This window comes from Cetorhinus maximus, chromosome 20 (assembly GCF_964194155.1).
Source record: "Cetorhinus maximus chromosome 20, sCetMax3.hap1.1, whole genome shotgun sequence".
NCBI lineage: Eukaryota > Metazoa > Chordata > Chondrichthyes > Lamniformes > Cetorhinidae > Cetorhinus > Cetorhinus maximus.
The window spans coordinates 30,535,233-30,552,654 of record NC_135898.1 but is presented as its reverse complement, the minus strand read 5'-3'; the positions used below and the strand labels follow the sequence as shown (position 1 = coordinate 30,552,654).

The following is a 17,422-nucleotide window of genomic DNA, read 5'->3' as shown; positions in this document are numbered from 1 at the left end:
AGCAGTCCCTTGTTCTCACCATTCTCTAGTTCATGGTGTTTCTTCTGAATTCTATATTGGATTTCTTAGTGACTTAGTTAGAATTATGAAGCCACAGCTGAATATGGATTGGAAGGGGAATGGGCTACAAAATAGCAGATGGAGTTCAATATCTTTAGGTGTGAAGTGAGGTTTTTAAAGTTTTAAGAAAAACTAATTGCAGTATTGGGTTACAAGCTCACAAGATGATAAAGGCAGCACCTAAAAAACCTAATAGAATTCTATGTTTCAACATGAGATATAGAATATAAAAACAAAGACATAATGGAAAGCCTATATAAAAGCTTTAAAAGTCCTTAGAGCACTCTGTGTTCTATAGGAAGGATTTTTTTTGTATTTATTCTTTTCTGGGATGTGGGCGTCACTGGCAAGGCCAGCATTTGTTGCTCATCACCTAATTGCCCGAACTGAGTGGCTTGCTAGGCCATTTCAGTGGGCAGTTAAGAGTCAACCACATTGCTGTGGATCTGGAGTCACATGTAGGCCAGACCAGGCAAGGATGGCAGATTTCCTTCCCTAGAGGGGCATTAGTGAACCAGATGGGTTTTTACAATAATCGATGACAGTTTTGTGGTCACATTTACTGAGACTAGTTTTCAATTCCAGATTTTATCAACCACATTTAAATTCCACCAGCTGAAATGGTGGGATTTGAACCCATGACCCCAGAGCATTAGCTTGGGCCTCTGGGTTACTAGTCCAGTGACTTTTTTTTTATTCATTCATGGGGTGTGGGCTCCGCTGGCTTGGCCAGGATTTATTGCCCATCCCTAGTTGAGAAGGTGGTGGTGAGCTGCCTTCTTGAACTGCTGCAGTCCATGTGGTGTAGGTACACCCATAGTGCTGTTAGGGAGGAAGTTCCAGGATTTTGACCCAGCGACAATGAAGGAATGGCGTTATATTTCCAAGTCAGGATGGTGAATGATTTGGATGGGAACTTCCAGGTGGTGGTTTTCCCATCTATCTGCTGCCCTTGCCCTTCTAGATGGTAGTGGTTGTGGGTTTGGAAGGTGCTGTTGAAGGAGCCTTGGTGAATTCCTGCAGTGCATCTCGTAGATGGTACACACTGCTACCACAGTGCCACAGTGGTGGAGGGAGTGAATGTTTGTGGGTGTGGTGCCAATCAAGCGGGCTGCTTTGTCCTGGATGGTGTCAAGCTTCTTGAGTGTTGTTGAAGCTGCACTCATCCAGGCTAGTGGAGAGTATTCCAACACACTACTAACTTGTGCCTTGTAGATGGTGGAGAGGCTTTGGGGAGTCAGGAGGTGAATCATTCATCACAGGGTTCCTAGCCTCTGACCTGCTCTTGTAGCCACAGTATTTATATAGCTAGTCCAGTTCAGTTTCTGGTCAATGGTAACCTCCAGGATGTTGATAGTGGGGGTTTCAGTGATGGTAATGCCATTGAACATCAAGGGCCGATGGTTACAATCTGTCTTGTTGGAGGTGGTCATTGTCTGGCACCTGTGTGGAGTGAATATTACTTGCTACTTGTCAGCCCAAGCCTGGATATTGTCCAGGTCTTGCTGCATTTGGACATAGACTGCTTCAGTATCTGAGGAGTCGCGAATGGTGCTGAACGTTGTGCAATCATCAGCGACCATCCCCAGTTCTGACCTTATGATGAAAGGAAGGTCATTGATGAAGCAACTGAAGATGGTTGGGCCGAGGACAATACCCTGAGGAACTCCTGCAGTGATGTCCTGGAGCTGAGATGACTGACCTCCAACAACCACAACCATCTTCATTTGTGCTAGGTATGACTCCAACAAGCAGAGAGTATTCCCCCGATTCCCATTGACTCTAGTTTTGCTAGGTCTCCTTGATGCACACTCTGTCAAATACAATCTTGATGTCAAGGGCAGTCACTCTCACCTCGCCTCAGGAGTTCAGCTCTTTTGTCCATGTTTGAACCAAGGCTGTAATAAGATCAGGAGCTGAGTGGCCCTGGTGGAACCCAAACTGGTCGTCACTGAGCAGGTTATTGCTAATCAAGTGCTGCTTGATAGCACTGTTGATGACCCCTTCCATTACTTTACTGATGATCGAGAGTAGACTGATGGGGCAGTAATTGGCCCTGTTGGATTTGTCCTGCTTTTTGTGTACAGGACATACCTGGGCAATTTTCCACATAGCCGCGTAGATGCCAGTGTTGTAGCTGTACTGGAACAGCTTGGCTAGGGGTGCGGAAATTTCTGGAGCACAAGTCTTCAGTACTATTGCCGGAATATTGTCAGGGCCCAAAGCCTTTGCACTATCCAGTGCCTTCAGCTGTTTCTTGATATCACATGGAGTGAATCGAATTGGCTGAAGACTGGCACTTGTGATGCTGAGAACCTCTGGAGGAGGCAGAGATGGATCATCCATTTGGTACTTCTGGCTGAAGATTGTTGTGAATGCTTCAGCCTTATCTTTTGCACTGATGTGCTGGGCTCCCCCATCATTGATGATGGGGATATTTGTGGAGCCTCCTCCTCCAGTGAGTTGTTTCATTGTCCACCACCATTCATGACTGGATGTGGCAGGACTGCAGAGCTTGTATCTGATCCGTTGGTTGTGGGATCACTTAGCTCTGTCTATCACTTGCTGCTTATGCTGTTTGACACACAAGCATTCCTGTGTTGTAGATTCACCAGGTTGCCTCAGTTTTAGATATGATTGGTGCTGCTCCTGGCATGCCCTCCTGCACTCTTCATTGAACCAGGGTTGATCCCCTGGCTTGATGGTAATGGTAGAGTAGGAAATAGTAGAGTGATAGTGCCACACAACACGATGGAGGGTATCCTCAATGTGAAGGCGGGACTTCATCTCCACAACGACTGTACGGTGCTCACTCCTACCTATATTGTATTGGACAGATGCATCTGTGGCAGGCAGGTTGGTGTGATGAGGTTAAGTATGTTTTTCCCTCTTGTTGGTTCCCTCACCACCTGCCGCAGGCCCAGTCTAGCAACTATGCCAAGCCACTCTTGGTGATGGACATTGAAGTCCCCCACCCAGAGTACATTCTGCACCCTTCCCACCCTCAATGCTTCCTCTAGGTGGTGCTCAACATGGAGGAGCACTGATTAATCAGCTGAGGGAGGGCGGTACGTAGTAATCAGCAGGAGGTTTCTTTGCCCATGTTTGGCCTGATGCCATGAGACTTCATGGGGTCTGGAGTCAATGTTGAGGACTCCCAGGGCAACTCCCTCCTGCCTGTATATCAATGTGCCGCCACCTCTGCCTCTGTAAGGTATGATTCCGTCAGGCTGTTGCTTGACTAGTCTGTGAGAAAACTCTCCCAATTTTGGCACTAGCCCTCAGATGTTCGTAAGGAGGACTTTGCAGGGTTGACAGGCCTGGGTTTGCCATTGTCGTTGTCGTTTCCAGTAAGTCGACACTTTGTACGGTTTGATATCTCTGAGGGGTTTGCAAGGCCCATTTCAGCAGGCATTTTTAAGAGTCAACCACATTGCTGTGGGTCTGGAGTCACATGACAGATTTCCTTCCCTAAAGAGCATTAGTGACTTTTAATTCCATATTTTGTATTGAATTCAAATTCCACTATCTGCCGTGATGGGATCCGAACCCGAGCATTGCATGGGTCTCTGGATTAGTAGTTCAGTGACAATACCACTACCACCATCTCCCTCTAGTGCGGTTAAAGAAGGTACAGCACAGATCCATTAGGACATACCCTGGTACCAAGAATACAAATGCAAAGAAAGGGTTGAAAAACCGAGCTTTTTCCCATAGTTTAAAATGATAAAAGAATGGGACAGAATAGAGAAAAGCAGATTGTTTCCAGTAAATTGATGGGTCTGGACTGAGGCCACAGATACAAGATTCTATTTAATAGATTTAGGACAGAGAATAGGAATTGTGAGGCTGTGGAATTCACTTCCAGGGTCAGTGGCTACAGGAGAAACTATACCAACAATTGACATCAGATTGTCTAAGTGGATGAAGGAAAAGAGTTGAAGTGATGTTGGAAAAGGACAGGCAAATGTGACGAGAACTATTTGCTCACATGAACTGGAAACACAAACACAAACGAGTTGGGTTTGGTAACCTCTTTCTGTTGTAAATTCAACATATTTCTATAAATAAACCCATTATTTAGTTTAATGGTCATTCATTTATACTACTTATATTTTTTTAAACTACTCTCTCTTTCAGAATATGTTCCTGGCCATTATAAATGATACATACTCGGAGGTGAAAGCAGATCTCTCAATTCAGAAAAGTGAACTCCAGATTACAGACATCATTAAACAGGTGTATTTTTGTGTGATTATCTTATCTAATAATATGCCAATAAAAGTTGTTCCATTGGTTACAGATTAGCACATTTCAGATTGATTTATGTTTGCTATTTCACGTATCAAATCTGTTTCGCTGTTTTCATAACCAGTAGGTATTAATTTAGTTATTACTTGTTCTTGGAATGCGGGCGATACTGACAAGACAGTGGCCAGGATTTTGTTGGGCTGACGGGCGTCTCGCCAATCATAATTGCCTTGAGATCCAGTTATGTACTGTGAGACTGGAGTCACATGTAGCCCAAACTGGCTAGAGGTTGGAGGCCCTTTCCTGAAGGACATTAATGAACTAGTTGAGTTTTTACAACAATCTGGTAGCCTGCCATGTCTTTTTCCTTTCCAGAACAAATCCACAATTTACCAGATTAAATTGAGTCCATTCCATAACTTGTGTGGTTAGATTTGAACTCATATTCATTCACAATCTTGCAGTACAATTATCACGAGGCTCTCATAGGCAGCAGTCAACAAATATAAAGACTGTAATTTAAGAGGCAGGAAAATGACCATAACGAATGACCACTAAAATTAGAATACATTCCCACACATATTCATTCACTTAGTTTAATGCTTTCTTTGTCCTGGAGTTGTTAAGGTTCAATGTAGTGCGATGGAACTGACTGCTTGGGAAATCATGGTGCCAACTTTTACTCCAGTTAAGAAGAGAACGGGGAGAGGATCTCCAGATGGAATTCCCAGATGTCCTACTGAAATTAACAGCAGGGATGCCCCTTTTAAAACTTTTCAGTTGGCAGGCTAGCTTCCTGTCAGTAAATCCTGTGCCACAAGGCCATAGGTGGGAGTGGAGAGAAGGGAGGGAGGGACTGCTGGGTTCACAGTGGTGAAATGGATGTTAGTCTCAGGTGGGGTGGGGGCGTAGTGGGAGGCAACTTGGAGTTCGGGGGTGATGAGTGTTAGGGGCAGGGGAGATGTGGATTGATCTTGGGTCTGTGCAGAGATTTGTGTGTGGAGTCCAGAGGAAGCACTGCTTCCGTTCTTGGCCCACAAGCAGTGCTTCGAATACACTTACCTTATGGATCAGCCCCTTTACAGCCTTTTCTGCCTGTTGAGTTTCCCAATCCCCAGGAATCCTGGTCAACATCAGTTTGAAATACAAATCATGTAAAAATAGAGGCATGCAGCTTCCTTAGATTTCAGTGAATAGCCTATTTCTTGAGAGAAGATTGGTTGCCCATCTCCAATAAAACTAGATGTGGGCAGGTGGGGGTCAATTTTGATATTTTAAAATGTTTTACTTCCTACCTGATCCAAACCCAATCGTTTCATTGGGTTAAAATTACACCCTATATTTCCCTCATGAACAGTTCTTTTTTAACTAGTGTTTATTCATAAGAAACACTTTGCAAATCATTTTAATTAATTCTACTGACTGCCCTGTTGTGTAGAGATTAATTTTATAACTGATGTTCTCAAGAACTACAAAATGAACTAATCAGCAACCTCCAGTATCGCGAACGGTAGCATAGTTGAAGTGTTACTGGACTAATAATCCAGAGGCCCAGACTAACATTCAAAGCCCACCACAGCAATTTGAGGAATTTAAATTCAATTAATTAATGAATCTGGAATAAAATGCTAGTCCCATTAATAATGGTCATGAAACTACTGGATTATTGATGAAAACCCATCTGGTTCACTAATGTTCCTTTAGAGTAGGAAACCTGTCACCATGCTTAAATGGGATAGATTTCAAACAGACCTAACATCTCAAGACTGGGCATCCATGAGGCGCTATGGACCATCAGCAGCAGCAGAATTGTACTCGAACACAATCTGTAACCTCATGGCCCGACATATCCCCCACCCTACCATTACCCTCAAGCCAGGGGACCAACCCTGGTTCAATGAAGAGTGCAGAAGGGCATGCCAGGAGCAGCACCAGACATACCTAAAAAGGAGGTGTCAACCTGGTGAAGCTACAATACATGCCAAACAGGGGAAGCAGCAAGTGATAGATAGAGCTAAGCAATCCCACAACCAACGGATCTAAGCTCTGCAGTCCTGCTATGTGCCGTTGTGAATAGTGGTGGACAATTAAACAACTCACCGGAGGAGGGGGATCCACAAATATAATGGAGCAGCCCAGCACATCAGTGGAAAAGATAAGGCTGAACATTCACAACAATCTTCAGCCAGAAGTGCCAAGTGGATAATCCATCTCGGCCTCCTCTGGAGGTCCCCAGCATCACGGCTGCCAGTCTTCAGCCAATTTGATTCACTCCATGTGATATCAAGAAACGGCTGAATGCACTGGATACTGCAAAGGCTATGGGCCCTGACGATATTCCGGCAATAGAACTGAAGACTTGTGCTCCAGAACTTGCCACACCCCTAGCTAGGAAAATGATTATGGTTGTTGGAGACCAATCATTTCAGCCCCAGGACATCACTGCAAGAGTTGTTCAGGGTCGTGTCCTCGGCCCAACCATCTTCAGCTGCTTCATCAGTGACCTTCCTTCCATCATAAGGTCAGAAGTGGGGATGTTCACTGATGATTGCACAGTATTCAGAACTACTTGCAACCCCTCAGATACTGAAGTAGTCTGTGCCTGCATACAAGAAGACCTGGACTACATTCAGGCTTGGGCTGACAAGTAGCAAGTAACATTTGCACCACACAGGTGCCAGAAATGACCATCTCCAATGAGAGAGAATCTAACCATCTCCCATTGACATTGAATGGCATTACCATTGCTGAATCCCCCACTATCAACATCCTCGGAGTTACCATTGACTAAAAGCTGAACTTGACCAGCCACATAAATACTGTAGCTACAGGAGGCTGGGAATTGTGTGAAGAGTAACTCACCTCCTGACTCCCCAAAGCCTGTCCACCATCTACAAGGCACAAGTCAGGAGTGTGATAGAATACTCTCCACTTGCCTGGATTAGTGCAGCTCCAACAACACTCAAGAAGTTTAACACCATCCAGGACAAAGCAGCCCACTTGATTGCCATCTCATCCACCTTCCAACATCCACTCCCCTCACCGCCGACACACAGTGGCAGCAGTGTGTACCATCTACAAGATGCACTGCAGCAACTCACCTGCTCTGACCTGCTCTTGTAGCCACAGCATTTATATGGCTAGTCCAGTTCAGTTTCTGAACTATCACTATCAACATCCTGGGGATTACCATTGACCAGAAACTGAACTGGACTAGCCATATAAATACTGTGGTTACAAGAGCAGGTCAGAGGCTAGGAATTGTGACGAGTAACTCATCTCCTAACTCCCCAAAGCCTGTTCACCATCTACAAGGCACAAGTCAGGAGTATGATGGAATGCTCCCCACTTGCCTGGATGAGTGCAGCTCCCACAACACTCAAGAAGCTTGCCACCATCCAGAACAAAGCAGCCTGCTTGATTAGCACCCCATTCACAAACATTCACTCCCTTCACCACTGACCCACAGTAGCAGCAGTGTGTACCATCTACAAGATGCACTGCCGGAATTCACCAAGGCTCCTTTGACAACACCTTCCAAACCCACAACCACTACCATCTAAAAGAAAGGGCAGCAGATAGATGGGAACACCACCATCTGGAAGTTCCCCTCCAAGCCACTCACCATCATGACTTGGAAATATATCGCTGTCCCTTCACTGTCACTGGGTCAAAATCCTGGAACTCCCTTCCTAACAGCACTGTGGGTGTACCTACACCACAAGGACTGCAGCAGTTCAAGAAGACAGCTCACCACCACCTTCTCAAGGGCAACTAGGGATGGGCAATAAATGCTGGCCAAGCTACTTTGTAAAGTACAAACTACTCGTGTATCAGGGTGCCACCCCTTGATTTCCAAACGAAAAATCATCTCATCTCATTTAGAAAATTGGCTGCTAATTATCAGTTGCTAAATGGCTGCTAAAAATCAGCTAGCTGGAAAAATAATATTCTGTAACAATATTCTTTATAGGTAGCTTTTGAGTGTTTGTGATTTTTTGCCACAAGAGCATGGAAATTGCTGTTTGTGATATCAGCCTTTCAAAGATTAACAACAACGTATGACAATTCCCTGTACTTCAATGTCTTTAGATATCAGTGTTAAAATAAAGGACAGAGAAATTAGATATGAGCTTCATGGTATTCCTTAGCGTTAAGTCCTGGGTGTATATGTCTTTATAACTCATTACCATCATCTCATACATTTGAATTTATAGGGTTATAATAAAGCTTTGATGAAAATGAAGCTGAAAAAGGAGCGAATTTCTGATGTGCAGAAAACTCTTCAGAATGGATCCAAAAAGCTGGGTTTTGAGGATTTCAGGAGCAATCTAAAGGAGTATGTATTTAATTGCAATATAGCTTTCAAGTTAGGGTGGTTAAAAACAATCAATAACTGGTTACAAACAAGTGTTTAAATCAGAATAGTCCAGTTTCCTGGCTGGATTGGAAATACATACCACCGCTGCATTCCCTGTATGCACACCCACTGGGAGAATCTGGGAGCAGAATTTCTTAAAATTAGCTCATTCAAAGAAACAAGCCTTACAGATGCTAGAAATCTGAAACAGAAACAAACCGATGATGAAAAAGCAGCAGGTCTTTGAGTATCTAGAAACAGCAAAGGCAGGAAAATATTTTAGTTGAAGATCCTAGAATAGACAACTTATACCTTCCAACATATCTTCCTTTTCCTCAGCCAAGGATTTCCCCCTCAGCATGTTTGACACCAGGGCCCTTCAACGTGTCTGACCCATTTCCCACCCTTCTGCTCTTACCCCTTCCCCTCCCTCCCAGAACTTTGCTAGGATTCACCTTGTCCTCACCTTCCACCCCACCAGTCTCTGTATTCAAAGGATCATCCCCAGTGTGATGCAACCACCCTTTGCTATTTCATCTCTCCTGCCCTCCACCCAATCACAGAACTTCCCCTTTTGTTCTTCCTTCCCCCTCCTCCATTCTACTGGTTTAAAAACCTCTGTTAACTCTGTTTCTCGCTCCACCGATGCTGCCTGAGCTGCTGAGTTTTTTCAGCAATTTTGGTTTTACTTCAGATTTCCAGCAACCTCAGAATTTTGCTTTGGTATTAGTGCCAACTTTAACCTTACTTGTCTAGCAGAAACCTTCCCACCCTGGAGCCCCCAGGACCTCACTATATGCAATTAGATCCTGCTCTCCACAGAAGGCAGCAAGGACTCCTGCCCAAAGTTGCAGGGTCCTTCTTACATGCATGGTAGATGTTGATGACATCATTGGGAGCTGACTGCAATTTTAACTCAGGCCTGAGCAAGGAAGCGGCTGCAGCATTTCTGCCAGACCAACCTGGGACCGAAGCAAAAAGAGGCTAAGAAGGCAAAGTGCTTTCCTTTCTGTAATGGGGCATGAAATTCAGAAGGAAAAACCTGTTCAAAATGTTCAAATCCCAGTAAAAATCTGTAATACTGGCACCAGTAAAACTGGAGTTCCATTTCAAGATTAGTTTGGACAGCTTTTACCGTACCCTTCATTTCCAGATTTTACTGGCTTTTCCATGGAGCACTGGCCTCTCAGGGAAAGCTTTGATCTTCCCTACCCTGAAACTTCCACTATCCCACTTCCTGAACACAATACACTCTTCTATCATCAACGGCTGGCCATGGATTGCCTCATTCATCACGGGCTGGCAGCCATTTCCTACCCAATTAGGGAGGGAGGTAAACCGTTAGCATGATAATGAGGCCCAGAAGTTAATGTAGCCCAGGGCCTTATTTCTGCAGCAGTACATCGGCTTCCAAATAACCTCAGCACCCAGGGTTAGCATCAGTGTCCCTTAATTGTCAGAACTCGAACCACAATTTTAAAAAATAAAAACGTCTATTCAGGGACTGCAAATTGCTTCTAGGCATCATGTTGTTACACCAGAGTAGACTAATCTGACAGAGAATCTGGATTCTCCTTCATCATTTTCAACATTCTAAAATCAAACAATTCATGAAAACCATTACAGTAATGGATGTTACAATGGAGAAATCAGTCCTAAAACCTTAAGGTAAATTTTCATCTTTAGCTCTGCTATTGCAGCACGTTAGGGACAAGAAAATGTGAGCCCACACCTTAAATACCTGATAGTCTTCCTGTTTCTTTTGTGGAGGTGCTAATGACACAAATTTATCTCAATGTTTCAAAATAATTTCCCTGGAAAAAACATAGAAGTTGAGATCTCTATTTAGGATCTTTGAATTTCTTGCTTGATTCTGACAGTGCAACTTAGGAAAATAAGATCTGTGCACCTATGATTTCCTTATACACACCCTCCACTGGCAGTACCTGATCAGGGAGTCAGCTTTAATGTTTTTACACTTGACTTATTTGAAGGTTTGGTGAAAAAGAATCAATTGTTTTTCAGTTTGGGTCACTCTGACCAAGAGATCAAAGATACTTTCTCAAAATTTGACTCTGATGATAATAAGGTACTGGATGAGGAAGAGCAGATGAGGATGAGGAACGAATTAGAAGAAAAGAAGGTGAGGAAATTAGCGGTAAGAACGTGTATTGGTGAGAAGTGAGAAATGGCCTTGGATTTATTCAATCATTGTCATAACCAATTAAGAACTTGTTTGGACCAATCAGATGTGGAGCCTTGACTAAATTGTAAAAAAATTGCATTCCCTATTGACATATTTATAAGGAAAGTAGAAGAAAGTGTTAGCAGGATTTTGTCAATAGTTTAGTTGAAATATACTGCCCCCTTTAACTTTGACATTATGGAATCTATCCTGCAATCCCAGTACAGATGTGCACTGCTGCTCCTGGACACTGGGTACATCTGTACCAAACAAAGGTAACCATGCACTATAAAATAAGATCAATCATTTAAATAATCTGTTGGGAGCCTTAGGACAGAATATGCAGCTCTTAAATGAACATTGATCATCCCTAAAGGGGAAATGGCAGCATTTAAATAAAAAAAAGTCAAAAGGAAAATGAAGAGGCAGAAACATTGCCAGATGCTGCTTTGGATCTTCTGAAGCAGAGGATACCATCTACTGAAGAATACCAGAGCAGCCTGCCTCTGGAATACTGAACGATTTACTTGTCTTACATGTCCTTCGAAGCTTGGAGAAGGCAAAGGAAAAAGGTTTTTAGATACTAAGGTACATATTGTATAACTTGATTTTGCTTTACTAGCACTTCAGAGAAGCTCGATGGAGGGTCACACAGGGAGAATGCTCTGCACCCTGCCAACTGTTCTATATTTCACGTACACAGGAATGTCTTACCTCCATATTACACCCATTCACCTGCAGCTGCAGGACCACTTACTCACCACCACCTTCTCAAGGGCAATCAAGGATGGACAATAAATGCTGGCCTAGCCAGTGGTGCCCCCATCCCCTGAAAAACTTACCCAATACACATTGCTACTGGGTCATTGTTATTGTGAGCAGCACAGGCTGACACTCAGCAGCCATCAATCTCTCAGAGAAGGAGTACGTTATTGCCAGTGTTTGGAGGGTCTTGCTGCACATGGATCCTCTTGACTTCAGGCCATCCCGTATTGTGCAGGAACAGCCCATCATTGGCTTCAGCTGCTTCCTCCCCCACCCCCACCCCCAATGTTAATCAAGTGTTTTCTCTTTAAAAATTACATAAAACCAAAGACAACCTAGTGCATCCCTTTGGGTAATTTTAGGACATCGTTACCTAGTGTGATACAAATGTCTTTGTTTTTTTGTATTTGTTCTCATGATTTGGAAGACATTGGCAAAACCATATTTAATGCCTTCCTTAATTGGCCATGGAGGTGGTGCTGGGCTTCTTCCTGAACCACTACAGCTGTCTTGCTGATGGTATTCCTACAAGGCTGCTAGGTTGGAAATTCCAGGATACTGACCTGGCGGTGATAAAACGATATATGTCAAAGGGCAACTGATCGCTAGATTTACTTGTGAGTAATGAAATAGAATCAAACCTAGTGATCAATGGGGTGTTTGATGTTTGCAGCCAGATCGCTCCCTCACACCAGAGCTGAAAGGATCCAAAAATGTATGCAGAAACTATCGAGGAATAAGTCTTCTCTCAATTGCAGGAGGGTCCTCATAAGGGTCCTATTAAACCATCTACTAGACAACCTTGTAGATGATGTCCTCCCAAAATCTCAGTGTGTTATTAGGGCTGACCATGGGACAGCCAATATGGTGTTTTCAGCAAGACAACTACAAGAAAAGTGCAGACAGCAACTCCAGAATCGACCTAACTAAAGCTTTTGACAGTGTAGTTCGACCTGGTCTATGACACTTGCTCTCCAAGCTAGGATGTCCAAATAAGTTTGTCAAAATCCTGCACTGACTGCAGGATGGCATGGTTGGATGTGTTTGTGCCTCTGATGAGATGTCTGATACCCTTGCAATAACAAATGATGTAAAGCAAGGATGTGTCGTGGCTCCACAACTCTTCAATCCCTTCTTTGCTGCAATGCTTAAGGAAGCCACCAGAGACATGCCTTCAGTATCAATATGAGATTCTGCTCAGTGAAGCTCTTAAATCTCTCCAGATTGTGTACTTCCACCAAAGTCACAGAGACAGGAATCGGAGAGCTTCTGATGACTGTGCCCTTGCTACCCACAACAAAGAAGACAGTGGAAAACAAATTCTCGACAGCCGCCAAAATCCTTGGTCTCCAAATCAGTGGCCTGGATTTTCATGGATTCACGGAGACTCTGGGGACCTTCCAAAATGGTGGGTGGGATCCCAATCCGGAAGTTCCGCCCCTATTTCTAACATCCTATTTTTGCTGGATGAGGAAAAACAGGGGTGGGACATTACTCCCACATGTGGAAACCCAAACTCAGCAGGGCCATTGTATCTCAGTGCTGAGTTCAAACTGACCCCATTTTTGCTGGAGCAAGAGCACACTCCCACAGCGTGGGGGTTATGAATCTTTAGAGAAGTCGTAAATACTCTTGAAAGGCAGAGAAGGTCTGTAGAACTGTCAAGTTATTTAAATGGCCAGCCCTTTAAAAATTGAAAAAACTGTCTGCCTGTGCCTGTGAGAGTTGAAAAGAACCTGTTATAGCAGTATCAATAGCTGTTTCTTGATATAACCTTAAGCATTATCATTATAGCATTATTAATGTTTGGTTAGGGAAGTCTTGTGGCACAATGGGTAGTGTCGCTACCTCTGGGCCAGAGGCTCTGGGTTCAAATCTCACCTTGGGACTTGATGGCCATGGAAAGTGCATTCATAACGTGGCCAAACAGGTTGATAATTAGCCTGATGGAAGATGGTAAGAATGGGAGGGTTTCCTGGTCAGCCATACTGCAGAAGCAACCACTGCAGTATTTTGCCAAGCATAATCATGGACAGGTCCATAGTTGCCAAGGCTCCCTTAAGGCATGATACCTGAAAGAGGATGAGGAGTGTTTGGTTGCTTTCCACAATCTATCAGTATCACAGTAGGGGATTTAAATGTATTGAATAGGTTTTCATGAATGGGGGAGTGTTTTTTTTTAATAGTGAAGTCTGTAATAGATATTTAGAATTTTATCTTATTTCACCTCAGCATGGCTCCTGGGGTCTGCCTATGGTGGATACTGCGTGAATTGGCATACAGGGTGGAAGGGCAAAGGGTGGTGGTTGGGGGAGACATGAGTTGGTATAGGGGCTATAAGGAGCCATGGGAGTGGGTGGGGAGCAAGGGTTGACATGAGCTGGCATGTATGGGCATGGGCATGGGGAGGGGGTGAGGGTTAGAGGGTCTAATGTTTAAAATAACAACTGGGACGAAGACCCAGAGAATCAATGCAAAACTTTTAAACAGTCCGTCTCGGCACTTGGCAGCCCCTGTGGCTGCCTCTGATCTGCACCCGAGCTCGCCAGGCCTGACTCCATCCTGTACCCACATCCAGGAACAAAGATACTACCTTTTGGGGCACTTTTACCGGATGTAGCGAGCTGGGAAGTTTCCCGAGTTGCACTATCCAACTCAGGAGCAAGCAATCCAAGCCAGTGTGTCTAAGACCAAGGTTAGGTTTCAGCCAGCACCAGACTCACACTATGGAGCACCAAACATAACAATTAAGGGTACCAGTGTCAAGGCTATGAAACAATCCTCACGTTTTGGTAATGTGCTCTGTAGGAATGAAACTATTGATGAAGATATCCGTATATGCATCCAGAAAGCATGTTCTGTCTGTGGCTGACTCCATGATCATGTCTGGAAGCAGCATGGCATTAAGCTGAAGACTAAAATCAAACTCCACCAGGCCATTGCCCTTGCATGACATAGAATCCTGGGTCTGCTGTAGGTATCACATCAAAGCTGTGGAACGCTTCCACCAAAGTCACCTGAGCTCCATCATGAGAATTCACTGGCATGAAGAAAATCACAAACACCAAAGTCCTTCACTGTGCTGGGCTCATGGAGACCACCCTCCAGCCCACCTTAGACAGGCAGGCCATCTCTCCCACATGGATGATTACAGAATCCCCAAGCAGATCTTCTATGGGGAACTGTCTCAGGGAAAACGACATCAGTACAACGATACAACGACACCCTCAAAAAAAGCCTTACCAGCTCCTGAATTGCAGACCAGATCTCTGGGAAAACACCACAGCCAATCCGTCCATATGGAGGTAAGCACTGAAATTTGGTTCCGTATGTTTCAAGGATCATCTACCTCAATCTCGCAACATCCGATGTGCCCGGAGGAAGGCCAGGGGTGGCGCAGCTGCAGAAGTTGCTCCCAAGCACCAAGAACGACAGCATGAGCTGCCAGTTCTGTGGATGCCCATGCTGATCCCACATCAGACTCTTCAGTCAAGAGAGGACCCACAGAAGAAGATGGAATCACTTAGAGCTTGGGCATATTCAAATAACATGGAGTCTACCGCTAATGAAGTAGACCATGTAGATGAACAACGCGAGGTTTAAGATCCAAATAAAAAGTCACCAAGTTACTAAAAAAATAAGAGCATCATTGGTGGGCTGATTTTACAAAGATCAGGCGTGAACAAGCTGAGCTGAACTAAAAAGAGAAATTGTCATTTGGGGTTGTGAATCAGCAATGAGATAATACTGAAAAGAATGTTACAAAGTTACAATACAAATATATAACATTTAACAAAAAGGAGAGACTTCAAGAGCAGATTTTACGGCCCCTTTTTGGCGGGGACGGGGCCGTAGAATGCGGCGAGACATTCTAAACCTCATTGGCTTTGGCGGGAACGTAAACTCCTGCTGGCGTAAAATTTCGCCCCAAGTTTCTGAATTCCACAGATAAATAAGGAAGTTAAAAGCTAACTAAAATTGAAAAAGAGGACATGTGGGCCTATGTGTTTGATAAAAATAATCAAAGAGAGTATTTGGAAATAAGAGGTTAAGAAAGTAGTCGTTTGGTAGTTCAGTACTTGAGTATTGCTGAAAAAAAGAGACATGTTATCAAAGCTTTTTGTCTTGCACTCATCACAGCAATTCACAAGATAAACCTACAGTAAAGAGAACAACAATTTACACTGCATAAGAAGAGATTTCTGATTGGTTGACAAGGACTCTGATTAGTAGAGCCATTGCCACGGAGAATGCAGCAGAGAACAGTTAACTGTTAACTGCCAAGCTTTGGTTTCAAATTCAAATCAGGCAAGTCAACTCTGATTGAGCAAAACATTGCCATGGGGAATGAACCAGGGAATGGCGGTCCCCAAATATTTTGTTTAATTGGAAAAGGTGTAATGCGTGGATATGCTCCTTCTGTCTGCAAAGAAAAGGGCCCTGTGTGTGAATATATGTGGCTTCCAGCATGTGTAAGTGAGCCACACTGTGAGTCTGACTGATAATCTTAAATTGTTTTTTCAGTGTAATTCTTAGCACAATCAGGGTTGTTTAGCAAGTGTTGTTCAATTGCAGAATCATATCTAATGTTGGACACTATGTTTTGAGTTTTGCAAGCATGGGCTGGTTGGCATGGGCTAATGACAACAGCTCAAGAGTAACATTTGACTTGTCATGCTTGTTATTCAATTAAATTGTCAAATTCATATCAAGATGCATCTGATATGGGCCAGCACAGAGTTGTAAAGTCCTTTTACAAGCCTGAAAGCTGATTGCTGTAGTCATGGCTTTCTCGCTGGTACAATAATTACATCTGGCTTGTGGAAATGAGTAGCTGCTCTGAGACTAGAGGCTGTCACTTGCTGCCTTCTGTCTTGCCTGTATTTAAAAAAGATGAGATCAGCAGTGATGGAATTGTAGACTTTGCAATGGTTCCTGTACTTAGTCTATGCTCTGTCTACCTGCAGAGTGAGATATATGATAGTTGATCTTGTCAGTTTCGATCAGATCAAACTATTATAATAACTTTAAAATCACTTTACTATCTACCATTGTTTTACAGATTGCTCTGAATACTGAAATGGAGAACATGGGAAGGAATTTTGGGTGTCCAGACAGCTCACAGACTTTTGATTATGTGAAAAACAACAGCAACGTCAAACTAAACAACAGTGTAAAACACGAGGAGTTCCAGATGTATGTATCATGGCTTGGGGGTGCTAAGGTATTAGAATGGAAGGTGAATAGTAGTGAATGTTACCGGACGGATAATCCAGAGGCTGGACTAATGACTCAGAGACCTGAATTCAAATTTCACTGTGGCAGTCGAGGAATTTTAAATCAGTTAACAAAATAAAAAAAGATCTGGAATGAAAATCTCACATCAGTGATAGTGACCATGGAACTTACAGATTCTCATAAAAAACCCATCTGTACTTTAGGGAAGGAAATCTGCCAACCTTACCTGGCCTGGCCTACATATGACTCCAGATCCACTACAACGTGGAAAGAAACAGAATTAATGTTACAGATTGAGATGACTTTTCATCAGAGCTGATCTGTTTCCCTCCACAGTTGCTGCCTGACCTGCTGAGTATTTTCAGCATTTTAAAAAATTTTGGATATCCAGCATCTGCAGTATTTTGCTTTTGTTTTACCTCAGCAATGTGGTTTACTTTTAACTGTCCTCTGAAATGACCTAGCAGGTCACTCACAACACAAGTCATTGAACGGAACTTACTACCACCTTCTCAAGGGCAATTAGAGATGGGCAATAAATGTTGACTGTGCGAGTGATGCCC

At 43.6% G+C, this 17,422-nt stretch overlaps 1 protein-coding gene across 1 annotated transcript in view; it reads left to right on the top strand.

The window, feature by feature from the left end:
• Positions 1–17,422, top strand: part of LOC144694764 (polycystin-2-like protein 1) — a 310,166-nt gene that overhangs the window by 244,042 nt on the left and 48,702 nt on the right. The window contains exons 10-13 of the mRNA XM_078565339.1: positions 4,201–4,299; positions 8,529–8,650; positions 10,697–10,814; positions 16,684–16,817. Of these exons, the coding sequence (XP_078421465.1) occupies positions 4,201–4,299; positions 8,529–8,650; positions 10,697–10,814; positions 16,684–16,817 (473 nt within the window). The remainder of the gene's footprint in view (positions 1–4,200; positions 4,300–8,528; positions 8,651–10,696; positions 10,815–16,683; positions 16,818–17,422) is intronic.